The 16,990-nt window shown below is 35.7% G+C and overlaps 1 protein-coding gene across 2 annotated transcripts in view; it reads right to left on the bottom strand.

Annotated features, from left to right (window-relative positions):
- Positions 1 to 1,971: 1,971 nt before the first annotated feature.
- RB1CC1 (RB1 inducible coiled-coil 1) overlaps positions 1,972 to 16,990 on the bottom strand; it is a gene marked incomplete at both ends in the record, with an annotated part of 51,354 nt that continues 36,335 nt past the window's right edge. The window contains 8 exons of one of the 2 annotated variants that reach the window (XM_080694415.1): positions 1,972 to 2,049; positions 2,963 to 3,033; positions 6,599 to 6,735; positions 9,654 to 9,712; positions 12,977 to 13,024; positions 14,137 to 14,191; positions 15,707 to 15,947; positions 16,039 to 16,147. In XM_080694415.1, the coding sequence (XP_080550541.1) occupies positions 1,972 to 2,049; positions 2,963 to 3,033; positions 6,599 to 6,735; positions 9,654 to 9,712; positions 12,977 to 13,024; positions 14,137 to 14,191; positions 15,707 to 15,947; positions 16,039 to 16,147 (798 nt within the window). The remainder of the gene's footprint in view (positions 2,050 to 2,962; positions 3,034 to 6,598; positions 6,736 to 9,653; positions 9,713 to 12,976; positions 13,025 to 14,136; positions 14,192 to 15,706; positions 15,948 to 16,038; positions 16,148 to 16,990) is intronic. The other variant, XM_080694414.1, reaches the window with a different exon arrangement.

Genomic DNA, 16,990 nt, shown 5'->3' with positions numbered 1-16,990 from the left:
CAGATTTAAAAAATTTCTTTCACTGAAGCTTTCCTAAGAAGTTATTTGATTATAAATTCTAGAAAGAGAAAACCCCAAATCAGTGTCTAACAAAATATAAAAGGCCATAGAATATGAAACAGGCTTGGAAAACAACCAGCTGCTGGAAGCAGATCAAATGGTTCTAAAATGGAGTTCTCTGAAAAATGTGACTTGATAGAATAAAATATGATGAGGCACCGGAAAAGACTAAAACCATAATAACTACAATTATCTTGGATATTTGGATGCCAAAGCTCACAGCATACTGCTTTTAATTAGCACAAACTAACAATTCAATGGATAACTTTAGATTCCCATGTCTTACTTTAAATAAAACCATTTCAGTCTTTAATGAAAGGAATATATGAACACTTCTATAATGGATATACAATAGGATATAAGAAAAACGATCAACACTGCCCCAACACTGAAGTGATCTCAATGAGATGGTTGGTTTTGTATCATGTCATAGCACACGACTACTCTACAGCACAAAAACAGTAAAGATGGCCTTAGCAGATTCATTTAGACCCAGTCAAATCTGCTTAACAAAACCACCACATACAAAGTAATTTATTTTGTGTTTGTATTCTTTGCATAAAGATGTCATTGAAAGATTGAATAGAAACATATGAAATTATTTTTTCATTTATTAATGTTGTCAAATTCAGTTTTCTATACACTATAATTATTCCATTTTTGTACTATTAGATATACACATTTAAAAAAATATTTAACTTATTTTTATGAAGAAATTAAGTATTTTTTCAAAAAGAATAATTTTGTTACTGTTCTCTAGTAACAAATCTGAAACAACTCTCATACAACTCAACTACTTCATTTAAATGCCTTTGCTTGATGGCAACTTCACTAAATGTCTAGTTTACACACTTCTATTCTACATAGCACTGTTTTTACCCTGTTACACAGTATACAGTTAAGAACATTTTTTGTAATAAACATGTTTCTCTTTGATATGATACAGAACAATATTTTCACACTTCCCAACAAACTCAAATATATTAAAAATGTATCCTTTTTTAAAAGGCACACACATTTACAGGTTCAAATCTTTATTGTTTTAAAATTGTACAGGTCTTTTACAATACAATATTCTGTTATTTAAATCACCTCTAAATGGTTAATATACAATGAATATCTTTTTCTGAAACTCAACCATGAATTACGATTTTATCAATGATTATTCTAAACAGTCATAAGATGTTGGGAAGGCTTGAGTGCTCAATTTTAAAACACCAATGGCATAGACTCTTCCCTGTAGAACCCAGGTGACCTATCTGCTGAAAGTGCTTTGAAGATTGGTGATGATTTATGGCTGATCTTAAAATCAGTCAATCAAATTACAAAGTTCCTTTTTTTTTTGAACCACCAAAGGGCATTAAAAAAAAAAATCAATGAAAATTTGCTTTAGTAATCTATAGAGGCAAACTCAAAATTATGATTATCTGCATGCAATAACACCTCTCTTTAAATAGTTTTGAAGAATTTATACATTTTATAAAGAATGTGTTAAAGAGTGCAAGTATTCTGATACTGATTTCACAAAAGGACAAATGCTGGTAATAATAACTAACATTTAACATCTAAGTTCAAGCTAAGGTATATTTAACAGGCAATTAATATGGCCAGTTGTAAGCCACAATGCACAGGGTACGCCCTTTGAGAAAATCAACTAGTTTGGTCCGCATTTCTAGAGTTATCTGGGTGAAAAGAACAAAAAACAAAAACATTTTAATTCAGCCAAGAGTTTTGATGAATTTATTGTTCCTAAAACGTAGCCAGTTATAAAGTAAATGATGTTCACCAATGAAGTACACTGTCATGTTGACTTTTATATAAAAAGATGGCCCACTGTTTTTGGAGTGACCAATGAGCACTGAAGGATAATTCAGAAAATTAAACAGAACGTAGGCTAATTTCTTCCATAAGCTATACTTTCTTATTCCATGACACAGCTTTCACTCTGTAAAACTTTGTCCCCAAAGGAACTTTAAATCTGTTTTGTGCCTAAGATGGAAAGAAAAAAAAAAAAAAAGAAAGAAAGAAAACACTTGAATGATTAAACCAAATCACAAAGGTATCCTTCTATTATACTACTCATGAAACAGTATTTTTTGGAGGTGGGGGAAGAGTCTTTATCACACTACAAAAGATCTACTCCTCACCAAGTGAGAAGACACTGAGTCACACATATAGAAGATTAGAGTGGGTACAATATATTACAAGTGAGCTATATGTCTGTAAGTATCAAAGAAACCCATAAATACAGTACAATTTCCATTTGTGTTTTAAAACATCATGGCCCCAAATTACAGTGAGTTAGAAAGAATGCTCAATAGATAAAACCGATTTTATAGCACTGATTATACTGACATTACCATCAGGTCCTTTCTTTTGGTGGCCTGGAAAATGAACCCAGGTCTACCTCTGAGCTATTTTATTTTGAGACAGGGTCTCACTAAGTTGACAGGGCTGGCCTGAAAGTTGTGATCTTCCTGCCTTAATCTCCAGAGTAGCCAGGATTACAGGCATGCTCCAATGTGCCTGACCTCAGAGATCCAAATACCTTCTATTACCTTTCTTCAGTACAGATAGAGAATGAAAATAAGAAAACATTAACTCTACCAACAAACAGAATTCACTGTTGTCATCAGTTACACAACAGTGCATGTGAGTTATACTAGTAATTTAATAATCATAGGACAGAAATATTGTAGTAGTTTTCCTTAATAGATCCACAGATTGTTGGTGATCCATCTTTAAGAATAGACAGATAATATAAAGAATTATAAAACTGTTGGCTTAAACTCAATCTAACTAAGCTCATGCTCTCAATGAAGTGAGCTAAAAGGCCAAGAACAGCACAGGCATGATGACTCTTATGAACCAGCTAGTCTGCATTACTGCACAGAGCTTTTACCTTTTTGGCTTGACAGTATTCCTTTTCCATGACTTTTCCAAGTACCCAGGGTCTTCTAGATGCACCTGAAGCTAATGAATCAAATTGTCAGTTTATTTTTAAAAGTAGTTATAATTATTCATGAAAATAGAACTGACAGTCAAAACACAAATGAAGTTCTCATGTCTCAATGAATATGTAAAACTTAAAACTGCTAACACTGAAATTGCTTAATAATTAAGATAAAACTGAATTCTGGTTTCTTTTCAACTAGTAGTATATGAATTTTTTAAACTCATTTATTAAGTATACATAGTACATCAAATCACAGAACAAACACAGTGTGGATAAACTAAGCACAAATCATGAACAAATAGACCTAGGAATTCTATGCTAACTCAACACTGCCACCTATCAAAACAACTATCAGCAGAGCACTGACTTCTTTGTCTATATTTTCATTTGGTACACTGTACCATTGGTACATCATATTGGGATATAGAGTGATAGAAACACACACACACACACACACACACACACACACACACACACACACACACAATGAATGACCAATTCCAAAGACTTGCTTTCTTAGGGGCAGTACTTTCAACAGCACTGGGAGGAAGGGCAGGATCTACACCTTATGCTTGCAACCATGGCGCTTTGCACAATGTAAAACACTATTAGTGCTCAATAAACAACCAATGCTGTTAAAAGAAATGATGTCTTAAGGGTTCTTGGGTAGTTCTCATTCAGCCAAAGTGTGACAAGATAAGAAATAGTCATTCTCTTTTAAATTTTGGAAAAATACTTGTCACAATAAACTTGACTTCAAAGTTATTCATCCAATCAACTATTCTGTTTATGGTAAAGCCTTTGAGATTCCCAAATGAGGACATAATTAGTATTTATTTTATGAAAATAATCTGGCAAGAGAGCCATGAAAAATATCCGGAATAAATCCTCAGAAATAAAACTAGGAGGATACTATCACACTGTTGACAGAAGCCCCCAGATGGCATGACATGAAAACTTTTCTGATGAGAAACAAGCACTGAATAACTAATACATAATGGTGGAAAGACTCACTGACAACAAGAAGCATGCATGAGAGAAGAGCTGTGAGTGCTGCTCACAGGCACAAAGAACTCTGGCAGTCTACCTGGCTCTCCACTTTCCCGTCACCATACAGGGATGGTAGGACCCAACTAGCATCCTCCACCATGTGTTCTTAAAGGAAAAGGGAGGGGGTGGATATTCATAATCCCTTAATTTTGTTAAAAAATTATTTCTTCAAGGACTTGTAAATGTCTTTAAACAGGTAATGAATTGAAAAGAAAAAAGTATGTAGTGTTTCCTGAATTAAATACTGATCTCTTTTAGTTCTTAGGAAAAGGACACTGAAATATTTAAAGGTAAAGGGCTATGATTTAATTTATCATATGGCTGGTGTGGGAGCATGTACACATTTGTGTATAGTTGTATACTTTGACATATACACATAAAGAGATAATTCAAAGGGAGCAAAATGTTAACAGGTGAATCTAGGTAAACGTGTTTATATATTTTTTAATATTTTAAGTTTTTGCTAAAAGTTATCTCATCCATTTCGAGATTATAAAAAATATAGAAGCTGGACAGGATGATGTATGCTTCCAGTACAGAGGGAGCGCAGGATTGCAGCCAGCCTCAACAACTTAGTGAGACCCTTTTTTATTTTTTTGTGGGTCTGGGGATGGAACCCAGGGGCATTCGACCTCGGAGATACACCCCTTATCCTATTTTTTATTCTTTATTTTGAAACAGGGTCTCACTAAGTTGCAGAAGGCCTAAGTAGCTGAGGCTGTCCACGAACCATGATCCTCCAGTCTCAGCCTCCCGAATGATGGAATTACAAGCATGTGCCACCACGCCTGGCTGTGAGACCCTCTTTCAAAATAAAGAATAAAAAATAGGGCTAGGCATGTAGCTCAGAGGAAGAATGCCCCTGGATTGAATTCCCAGTACCAATGGACACAGAGGGAGGGAAGGAGGGAGGGAGGGAGGGAGACAGACAGACAGACAGACAGACAGACAGACAGACTTGTATGTTTATCTTCTCATTTCCTAAGATTCTTTGGTATTGTATTATGGACATTCCAAACAACCACTACAAAGTGAAATGATGGAATAGTCAAATGACACTGGGTTACTCCAATAAGTATCTGACTCTATTCACAGAAGCATAAATCTACAGGATATACCTTTTCTTTTTCTAAATAATTCTACTTAGCCACGTATGGTGGCACACGCTTGCAATCCCAGTACTTGGGAGGCTGAGACAGGAGGTTCGCGGCTAGCCTCAGCTAATTAATGAGGCCCTCTGCAACTCAGAGAGACCCTGTTTCAGAATAATGGGGGTGTAGCTCAGAGGTAGTATGCCCCTGGGTTCAATCCTCAGTATTGCAAAAAACAAAAAAAACCCAAAAACAACAACAACAAAAAAACACTACTTAAACTAAGTATAGCAGGATATGTATTTGGTGTTTGAGTTCCAATAGATGATGAACATTATTACTTAGTATATTTAAACTTAGCTTATTGCCTTATCCAAAGAATTAAAAGTATTTACTAGAAATTAAATATATGGTAGAAATAGGATGATAAATAAGATAGAAAAGACAACTTATCATTCATTAATTTACATTTTTTGCGATACTGGAAATGGAACCCAGAGGCATTCTACCTATGAGCTTCTTTTTTTGTGTGTGGTACTGGGGTTCTTAGAAACCCTTCTACCTCAGGGCTACATTCCCAGACCTATTTTATATTTTTATTTGGAAACAGGATCTCTTAAGCCAATGAGGCTGGCTTCGAACCTGTGTGATCCTCCTGTCTCTGCCTCCTAAGCACGGGGATTACAAGTGTGCGCCACCACGCCTGGCCCCCGGCTCTATTTTTTATTCCTTATATTGAAACAAGGTCTTAATGAGTTGCAGAGAGCCTCATTTAAGTAGCTGAGGCTGGCTGTGAACCTGCGATCCTCCTGTATCAACCTCTCAAGTACTAGGATTACAAGTGTGAGCCATGACACTGGGCTAGACAACTTATTATTTAAAGAAATTTTTGATAATCTATTTTTTTTTCTTTTTGGGTGGTACTGGGAATGGAACCCAGGGGTATTCTTCCTCCAAGGTACACCCCAGTCCTTTTTATTCTTTATTTTGAAACAGGGTCTCACTGAGTTGCAAAGGACATAAGTAGCTGAGGCTGTTTGCGAACCATGATCCTCCTGTCTCAGTCTCCCAAATGCTGGGATTACAAGTGTGTGCCACCACACCCAGCAGGTATTACCTTTATAAACAAATAAAACATGTATCAAGCTTGAATAGGTTATACATGATAATTTTGACAATTCTGCAATTATAAGGGTATGAGATACCTGAATTGTTGTATATTTAGATCAACTTATCCATCATATTAACTATACTCTAATTTTGAATTGTCCCAAGGAAATCTATGAAAATAATACGGATAATGCAGATTTCATAAAATAAACGAGAAGGCTCCCTCTTAGTTAACTTAATTACATAATTAGACAGCAGGGAAAAATCTTTTAAAAACATATATTCCCAACATTCTAGCTACTATGACTAAAATCATGGAGGTGACACTTACCACCCTCACCTGGTTTGAGATCCAGGGCAGGCAGAGACTCTGAATGTAGAAAATATAAAGTAGGACTAACAGTAAATAATACATAATTGTCATGGCGCTCGTCTAGGATGATGAGTACCAAATCTCCCACCTGAAAACTAAACAAAGAAAATAAATTTTATTGACTTTGAGAAAGATACAATCTCATGACCTTATTTTTGAAACAAGGATACAGTCAGCTTTTCTAACTTTGAGTTTTGCATCCTTTGGATTCAACCAACCAAAGACCAAAAATATCCACAGAAAACATTGCATCTTGAGCAGGGCATGGTGGTGCATGCTTGTAATCCCAAGTACGTGGGAGGCTGAGACAGGAAGATCACAGGTTCACAGCCAGCCTTGGCTACTTAGTGAGGCCTCTGCAACTTAGTGAGACCATGTTTCAAAATAAAAAATAATAAAAATAGGGCTGGGGGTGTGGCTTAGAGGTGAAAAGCCCCTGGGTTCAATCCCCAATACAGGAAAAAAAAAATTGCATGTATGAACTTACTATGCCATTTTATGTAAGGGACTTTAGCATCCACAGACTTTGATATTCACAGGGGGTACTGAAGCTAATCCCCTCCAGTTACCAAGGGACAACCATGTTTGCAATGCTCAACTATATAACATTAATGAACACTAAATCTGGCCTCTACATAATGTTCTTTTGTATCCTGCCCAGCTGCAAATGGGACTGCTGGTCATACACAGATTTTAAACTATGATGCCAACAACTGTCAGAGAACAAAAGTTGTCTTAATTTTCATGATCTAGTATTTAAAGTAAAAAAGAAAAAACTTCACGGACAGGGGTAGAAAAAAAAATAATACCTGTAACAGTTTAGTCATAGGAAGCTTTTATCCCCTAATATTTCAAACCAAGAAACATAAATTGAGAGAGAGAGAGAGAGAGAGAGAGAGAGAGAGAAAGGGAAAGAAAGATATCTAATTTCTAGTGAGCATCAAAGAGCTAGATCCTGTTGCTCCAGCTTCCAAAAGTACAGCATTCCTCAATTTGAAAGGAAAAGCAATTGAGCTAAGTCCAGGTCCTTCATTAGACCTAAATACATCCAAGACACAGGTCTGAAAGAACAGAATGAGGAGAAACATAGGTACAATTGACTGCCTGTATGCTTAGTGGTATCTCTTTTAAGTCTTTTTAAACTCTAGATCAAAACATTAATAAGTCTTGAAATTTAATCTCAGATTTTTTAATTTATCAAAATCATGTAGTTTAGTTGGTCCTACACTGAATAAATCATCAAAATCAGCTAGGATGCTTTTAAAGGATGGCAACTTTTTATTCATTAACTGATTTTCTCACACTTATTCCCATGATGATGAGACAACATTGTTTAAATGTCCAGAGCTCATACATTAAAAGAGGAAACATGACCTCTCTGAGGCAGTTAATTAAAAGCCTTTCTCTCTAGCTGGGCGTGGTGGTGCACGCTTGTAATCCCTGTGCTTGGGAGGCTGAAACAGGAGGATCCCACAGGTTCAAAGCCAGCCTCAGCTACTTAGTGAGACCCTGTTTCCAAATAAAATAGAAAAAAGGTCTGGGAGTATAGCCCAGAGGTAGAAAGCCCCTGGGTTCCACCCCCAGTATCACCAAAAAAGAAAAAACACCTCTCTCTCTCTAAAAAGACTACAAATTAAAGTGGTTTCTCTCTTCAATAAATCTAAAACTAACAACCCAGTGATTAAACTTGTAAAGACAGATACTGTTCTTTTTCAAATAACCTAAAGAAGATAAAATTCAAATGATGTTAAGAACCACAAATATATAACAACCAAAATTTGGTCAACAGACCTATTCCTAGAAAGATAAAGGATCTTGAGGCTGAGACAGGAGGATTCCAAGTTTGAGGCCAGCCTTAGCAACTTAGGCCTTCGGCAACTTAGTAAGACCCTGTTTCAAAATAATTAATAAAAAAAAAAATAGGACATGGAGGAAGAATGTCCTTGTTTTCCATCCCAGGTACCACAAAAAACAAAACAAAACAAAAAACAGGAAAGGAAAAGAAAATTTAGTTCAGTAATTTCTGCATTGGTGCTATCAGCTATGAGGCCATTATTTATGAGCTGATATCAATGCTTTTCTTTATTATTCCACAATTCCCAAGTAAAAGAATTATTACTCTGATATAGTTAAAAAAAAAAAAACTATTAGCTGGGCATGGTGGTGTATGCTTGTAATCCTAGCATTTGTGAGGCTGAGACCTGAGGATTGCGGTTCGCAGACAGCCTCAGCTACTAAACGAGGTCCTTCGCAACTGAGTGACACCCTGTTTCAAAATTAGAAAAAAAAAAAATATATATATGGCTGGGGATGTCACTCTGAGGTAGAATGCCCCTGGGTTTCACCCCCAGTACTGCCAACAAAACAAAACAAAACAAAACAAAAACAAAAAACTTGCGCCAGGCACGGTGGCGCAAGCAAGCTTGTAATCCCTGCACTTGGGAGGCGGAGACAGGAGGATCACACAGGTTCGAAGCCAGCCGCGCTGGCTTAAGAGACCCTGTTTCCAAATAAAGTATAAAAATAGGTCTGGGAGTATAGCCCAGAGGTAGAAGGGTTTCCAGGAACCCCAGTGCCACCAAAAACAAAAAACCAAAACACTATTATTGAACTCATAAACTTTATAGTATATTATGAATCTGCAGCACTTCAAAAAAAAGGGAAACAAAATTAAAATCAAGACCCCTCCAAACTAAAATGAAAAAGACTAATTAGATAAATGAGACTGAAGAGGTGGCAATAGCTGAAATGTTAATAGAGTCAAAAAGCCATCTAGAGTATTGGTGAGAATGACAATGCTGGAACAGGAATGACTGGGGATGTAATCCTAATGGTTCTGGTGTAATAATAATTAATAATCTGGCAAGACCTTGCTTTTCCATACTCTTTCCTTGCCGTTGAGTACAAAGCACTCAGTTCAATGAATATGGACCTGGATGATTATTTGGACTAAAACATAATAATAATTCAATTATACAAACATTTTAAACAAAGTCTAAAGTTAAATACTTACTCTCTAATTGCTATCTTTTCAGAATGCCTTGAAGATACTGAAGACATGCTCTGAGACATCTAAAATGAAAGGGAAAAAAATCCAGTTTGTGAACCCTATACACACAGAGCACCCCATGCACTTACTGCAAACATTTCTTTCAATATTGTATATTCCAGCCTATGTTCCAGCCTCCAAAGTCCAAACTTAGGTAATGCTTGTGTTCAATCACAATTTATTTCAACAATTAGTTTTATTAGACAATCTTACCTACATTTTTACTTATGTTGCTATTTTATCAAATTTTGGTTGGATTAAAAACTGATTTTAGAATCATTTACATTATGGAGAAAGAATCAGAAACTTGAGTAAGAATTTGAAAATAAATCTTTCTTTTGGAAAAACAAAAATGAAACAAATCCAAAAATACTCTTAAATATCTTCTCATGAATCTCTGATTCTACCCTGGTTGAAATGGGGCAGGAACACAACGCTGAGTGTTAGAAACTTCCTTTTCTTCATGTCAATTCCTGAGATTAAGTTACTACTGTAAGCAATTAGCAAATAGTAAGAGAAGTGGTAGCCATCCATTTCAGCTCCTAAAGATGAAAATACTTGCTAATGGATTTTCAATTACCATATTTCAGCTGGGACTGCTCTTTCAATGAGGTTTTTGTCCATTTATTAACATCCTCTTGTGATATCTGGGCCATGAGTTCTAAGTCCTAGGGTCCTAAAGAGGTTGCAAGAGTGCCTTTCTTTCCTAAGTAAAGTTGCCCCAATGTACAGCTACAGAAACCAAGGACAGATATGGTTCTTTTGTCTGTCTGATATAATTTTGATTGTCTTAATCTTCTCCATTCTTTTCCATAAATTAATTGGTACAATGTAAGGTCTCAATAAGTATTTAAAAAGAGCGACTTAAACAGTAACAAATGGCTAAAAGGGTCTAACAGTGTAAAGCAATTTAATTAAATCTAATCGGAAAAATGACTTCTATCTTGCCAGGTGTGGTGGTGCATGCTTGTAATCCCCGCGCTTGGGAGGCGGAGACAGGAGGATCGCGCAGGTAGGTAGTCAGCCTCGCTGGCTTAAGAGACCCTGTTTCCAAATAAATAAAAAAATAAAATAAAATAGGTCTGGGAGTGTAGCCCGGAGGTAGAAGGGCTTCCAGGAACTCCAGTACCACCACCCCCAAAAAAGACTTATATCTTGGCAATGAAGATTGGAAATTTTTAACATCATCTTCAAATTTACTGAAGCTTTAAAAAAGTTTAAGTGTTTCAAATATTTACTGTAAAAAGGGTAAAAAGATTTGGAGAAAACCTGTCGACGGAATTGTATGTCTGTGTGAAAGTGCAATTTATATCATCATCCCTTTGAATGTGAATCTGAGAGGCAAAATTTATTCATTCAGAAACACGTGGAACATCAACCTACCAAGACCCTGTTTTAAATAAAAATAAGGTAGGGCTGGGGTTGTATCTCAGAGGTGGAATAACCCTGGGCTCAACCTGCAGTACCACAAAAACAAAAGTATGTGGAAGCCTTTATAGTATACAAATTTAGTTGTAACAAAGCATGAGAAAAATGACTCAATTCCTGATAAACAGAGCATATATTTTCTTGGTTCTTTAAAATGTGTGTGTGCGTTACTGCGGACTGAACCCACGGGCATTCTACCTCTGAGGTACACCCTCAGACTGATTTTATTTTTATTTTAAAATAGGGTCTTGCTAAGTTGATGAGAGATTCACTACTTGGTGAGACTGTCCTTGAAGCAGCAATTCTCCAATCTTAGCCTCCCAGATACTGTGATTACAGGTGTGTGTCACCACACCAGGCTCTTCAAAGTCCTTTTGAAAAAGTAATCATTGACAAGTACACTATAGAATATGTAACTTTTCTTCAAGTTGAGACATAAGAAAACAAGCACATATATCACTATATTTAGAAAACAATTATGAAGCCATTATGGTGCATGCTTGTAATCCCCACACTTGGGAGGCTGAGACAGAAAGATCACACAGGTTTGAAGCCAGCCTCAGCTACTTAGTAAGGCTCTCAGCAACTTAGTGAGACCCTGTTTCCAAATAAAATATAATAGGTCTGGGAGTATAGCCTGGAGGTAGAAAACCTCTGGGTTCCAATCTCAGTACCACCCCCCTCCCCAAATTGTGAAGAACATCTCTCAAAACTTTTTAAAAAATACTAAAAAGAAGCCTTAAACTGTTTCTATTTTCTTATAGAAACTGTAATTATTTTAATTAAAAAAAACATGAAGCCACTGTGCCTTATTAAAATGAATGAATGAATGATCCACTGTAAACCAGACCACTGAAATAACTGGTTAAGATCATCATGGGTTAAAGAACAGCCATGGTTAATGTGAAGACCAAACAAGGACTTTTGTCTTTCAGACATTTCCCCTTAAAAGATAAGATTCATTTGGATGTGGTAGTGCAAGCCTGTAGTCTCAGAAGTATACTTGGGAGACTGGGAAAGGAGGATGATAGGTTTGATGACAGCCTGAGATAACTTAGCCATACCGTGTTTCAAAATAAAAAATAAAAAGGGTATGAAACTCAGTGGTAGAAATGTTAATTGCTCCTGGGTTCAATCTCTAGAAATGCACACATACACAAAGAAATAAAAATACAAAAAAGGTAATATTCATAAATAGGATATAATGCATTAAAATTATGTATCCCTGGGAGAGTGAACATGTTAATATTCAAAGGGCTTGTGAAACATAACTAATTTTTTAATTTTATGACTGAATTAATCATTACTAAGGTTACAATACAAATAATTATGGAATCCTAAGAATTTTGTCTTAAGAATCAAATACTATTATTTTCTTAATTTTTTGAAGCACCTTAAGAATGTAGTTCACTTGGTTAGTTCTAGACTTAATTCTACCAAGCGATTTTTTTTTCCCCCTTTGGTTGTGGTATTGGGGATGGAACCCTTCTACCTCCAGGCTACACTCCCAGACCTATTTTATGTTTTATTTGGAAACAGGGTCTCTTAAGCCAGTGACGCTGGTTTTGAACCTGTGTGATCCTCCTGTCTTAGCCTCCCAAGCACGGGGATTACAGAAGTGCGCCACCATGCCCGGCGAGATATTTATTTTTAAACCAAAAAAGTGTGAATCTACAATCACTACACTCAGATGACAACTCCTGACATGACTTCATTACTGTGAAAATCAATGATCAACGTTGCTTAATGAACACTACTAGAAGTAAATTAAAGCATAATCTTTTATTTATTATTTTGGGGTACAGAAATATAAAAGCTTAAAAATGTTAAAACTGTCCCCTTCTCCCCCCAAAACTTACCAGTCTTTGATTTAACCGCTTATTTTCTTCTTCTTTTAGCTGTAATGTCTACAGGTAGAAAAAAAGAGGCCCATGGTTTATCTTTGTATCTGCTACTCAAATAAATCTAAACTGAATGATTGTCAGAAAGTTTTACTTTCAATCAAACTTTGGTTTTCTTATGAAAGGTTAATGGGGACATTATTTTTCAGGAACACTTCCCAACAGTGTTAATTATTTAGTGTTTTACTGAGAATGAAAACAATTTTAGGTATATTTGCCTAAGCCACCATTTTCTAAATGTAGATATGCTTTAGCTGAGGAATCTTTAAACATCTGGTAAATATATGAACCCTGTCCTCGAAGGCTCATCTAAGAGAAGGAACTAAAGGAACTAGCATTTACAACAAACATCTCTGGTGATTCTTTTTTTTTTTTTTTTGCAGTACTGGAGATGAAACTTATTCTTTATTTTGAAACAGGGTCTCACTGAGTTGTAAAGGGCCTAAGTATCTGAGGCTGTTCCTCAGCTGCAATCCACCTGTCTCAGACTCCCAAATGCTGGGGTTACAAGTGTGTGCCACCACGCCCTGCTCAAACATCACTGATGATTGTAAGATGGGTAATCATACAACTTTTATTAAAGAGCAAATGCTGTATTTGAACAAAACTTGTACAATTTTGATTCTGGGTTTTTAAATCACACAGTTAAGCTCATATAGAGCACAAAAATTGTTGAAGACCTTAAAGGCCTAAGAAATGAAGCTAGTCACTGAATAGAATTTGTCAAATATATGTACAATTTTGTACAAAATTAGAGGGAAGCCTCTTACTGCCAATTTCCTCTTAACTGTTTCAATTAATCTTTAGTAAATATGTAAATTAATTTTACATGAAACCATTATTTCATACATTTATTTTATAAAAGCTACCCATCTTTTTCTTTTACACAGACCCAATTCTTTGGGAAGTATGACACATGAGACCTGAAATACCACTGCCAATTGTTAAGCCACTTAAGATTAAAATTATGGCTTCTCAAAACATAAACCACAAAAACAAATTAAGCACAAAAAATTTAACTTTTAAACACATATAGCCTACTGTATACTTCAGATAAAGTTTACTTAATGATCTTCCAAAGTGAACTTTCAAAATGGTGCTTCACAGAATTTACTTACTCGTTCCAAGAGCATTATCCTCTGTTTTTCTTCAGACAGCATATGAACATTTTCTCTAAAATTGAGAGAAATTTTAAAATTCTGAATTTTATTTTTCTGAGTAAGATTTCAGAAATTGAAGTGTTAATACAGATCACTTTAAAAATTTAAGGGCTTGTACAAATGTTTTAAAAGTAGCCTGTATTAAGTTAGAACATGTTTCAATATTGTCTGTTCTGACCGGTATCTACAAAACTTTTGAAATGACAAGCAAAACTTTTAACATACACTTAATAAAATTTCTTCAACTTTTATATTTTTCCACATATTAAGAATCACTCTTCTTACATGAGTGAATTCATTTTTGAAATAAATGTAATGAAGGCACCAGGCATGGTGGCTCATGCTTGTAATCCCCGCGCTTGGGAGGCAGAGACAGTAGGATCACACAGGTTCAAAGCCAGCCTCAGCTACTTAAACTTAGTGAGATCCTGTTTCCAAAAAAATATAAAAATAGTTCTGGGAATATAGCCCGAAGGTAGAAACCCCCAGGTCCCACCCCCAGTACCACCCCCCCAAAATGAAGGCTACATATATAGTTCTCCTGTAATACCACTTTGATTTTATGTTTTCAATAGATTTTAGTTCTGAATAATAATTTATATCAATACTAAATATAAAATCTACAAGTAGCAATCAATACCTATGTATCTGTATCTATGCAAGTAGGCATTAAAATTTACAGATACATAAAATTTGGCTGGCTATTTTTTATACCAGGAGTGTTCTACCTCTGAGCTACCTGGTCAGTTCTTTTTATTTTTTATTTTTTAATTTGGGAACAAATCTCACTAAGTTGCTCAGGTTGGCCTTGAACCTGCGATCTTCCAATCTCAGCCTCACAAGTACTGGGTTTACAGCTGTGCACCACCACACCCAGCTAAGATATATAAACTTCTAATTTTTATTTTATGTCACTATTTAGAATTTGGGGACTTCCACTGTGATTTGATGTATAATTTCATAAATTGTTGGATTACATTTAAACTGCATTATTTTTACTGCTTTATTGCTCACTTACTCCACTATTTTTTTTTTTTTTTGATAGAAGTGTCCTAACCTAACTATGGGTCTTCAAAGTTTACATTCTACTATTATTTTATTAAAAAAAAGTTAGGGCTACATTCTAGAAAACACCTACATGTTAAACACTAATCAGTTTTTGGTGAAATATACTCTCTCTAAAAATAAAATTTCCACCTTTTGCTTTTGAAATGCTTGAAGCCTACTCGCCTTGCCTTTCTGCCTATCACATTACCCCTTTCTGTATTATCCTGCTATAGCTTTAGCTGCCTCTCCTGTAGGCAGATTGCATGTCTAAGTACCTTTTTCTTTCTTGAGGTTCTCTCATTCCAATCACCACGTTCTCTTGATCTGTTTAAGCCTTAACTTTTTTTAATTACTTACTAAAGGCTGTGGATAATCAGTGATTTTAAAAGTATTTCCTTCCTTCAGAGTTGTGTAACTTGCAGAATGGTACTCCTGATTTAAAAAGCCTTAAATGACACAGGAGAAGACAGATAATACTTACTGGACAGACATCATGCTTGTCTCCATTGCTGAATCCACTCTTCCTTCATCTGCTGTTTCCAGGGCCAATCGATCTGCCTCACCTGGGAGCTCAGGAGCACAAGCTCCATAAAGTTCTGGGGCCGCGGCTACATATGGTGAAGGAACAAAACTGCTGCTACGCAACTTACTAACTTCTTCTTCAAGCTTTTTCTTTTCCTCAAGCAAACGAGCTCGATCTTCAGAAAGTGACTCTATCAAATCTGAAAGATCCCCAAATTAAAATAAACATTACTTAATGAGAACGAAAAAGTCCAGGTGAATACTTTTGTGTTGTTACACAACAGCACTAACCTTTATCCCGTTCTTGCTGCTGCATCGTACTTTTCAACTTGTCACTAAGATCACTGATGATGTTTTCTTTTCTCATTTTCTCTCTTGTTAAAACAGTATTAAAATTTGTCTGAAACAGAGAATTTAAGTTTTCTGTATATACTTAGCAACTAAAGCTAAGAAAACAAACTTTCAGATATTCTTTTCTATGGTACAACTGTATGTGTGAAAGATTCACAAATGTGTAATTTTAAGTAAAAATGTTATGTATTCTGGTAAAGGTTATATTTTCTTGTTTCCAATTTAATATCTTGAGAGCAAATTCTATTTTCTCATTATTGTCTAAATATTTATTGTCAGAGGAAAAGATTCTGAAATCTCGGGAAAGAAGTAAAATGATACAATTCAGAATGCTGTCACAGACATCACTTTTTCTTTTCTTTTCTTGTTTGAGTGATCTTCCTGCTTCTGAATGACCTTTTATCTTAATCTAAGTCTTGATAGGCTGTGTTCTGGATATCTGCAATGGCCACTGACTTCTTTTTTAGTTAGCCTCATTACTCCCCAACTTTTACATACTTTCTTACTGAGGTTCATATATCCAGCTGCTTGGATGGATTTAATGAAAGAGCTGGTAATCTTAAGTTTCTTTTACAGAGAAGACTAGAATTTTCAAATATTTCATTAAAAAGATTTGAATCATAAAGAGTAACAGATGAATGATGAAATAATCTAAATTGATTCTCCCTATCTGCCTAGCATTTCTAATTCCCAAACTTTAAGGGCTGTTTGGGCCGGGCGTGGTGGCGCACGCTTGTAATCCCCGCGCTTGGGAGGCGGAGACAGAAGGATCGCGCAGGTTCGAAGCCAGCCGCGCGCGCTGGCTTAGGATACCCTGTTTCTAAATAAAAATATAAAAATAGGTCTGGGAGTGTAGCCCAGAGGTAGAAGGGCTTCCAGGAACCCCAGTACC

This window comes from Muscardinus avellanarius, assembly GCF_963383645.1.
Source record: "Muscardinus avellanarius genome assembly, chromosome: 4".
Taxonomy (NCBI): domain Eukaryota; kingdom Metazoa; phylum Chordata; class Mammalia; order Rodentia; family Gliridae; genus Muscardinus; species Muscardinus avellanarius.
This window is presented reverse-complemented; position numbering and strand designations above follow the sequence as displayed.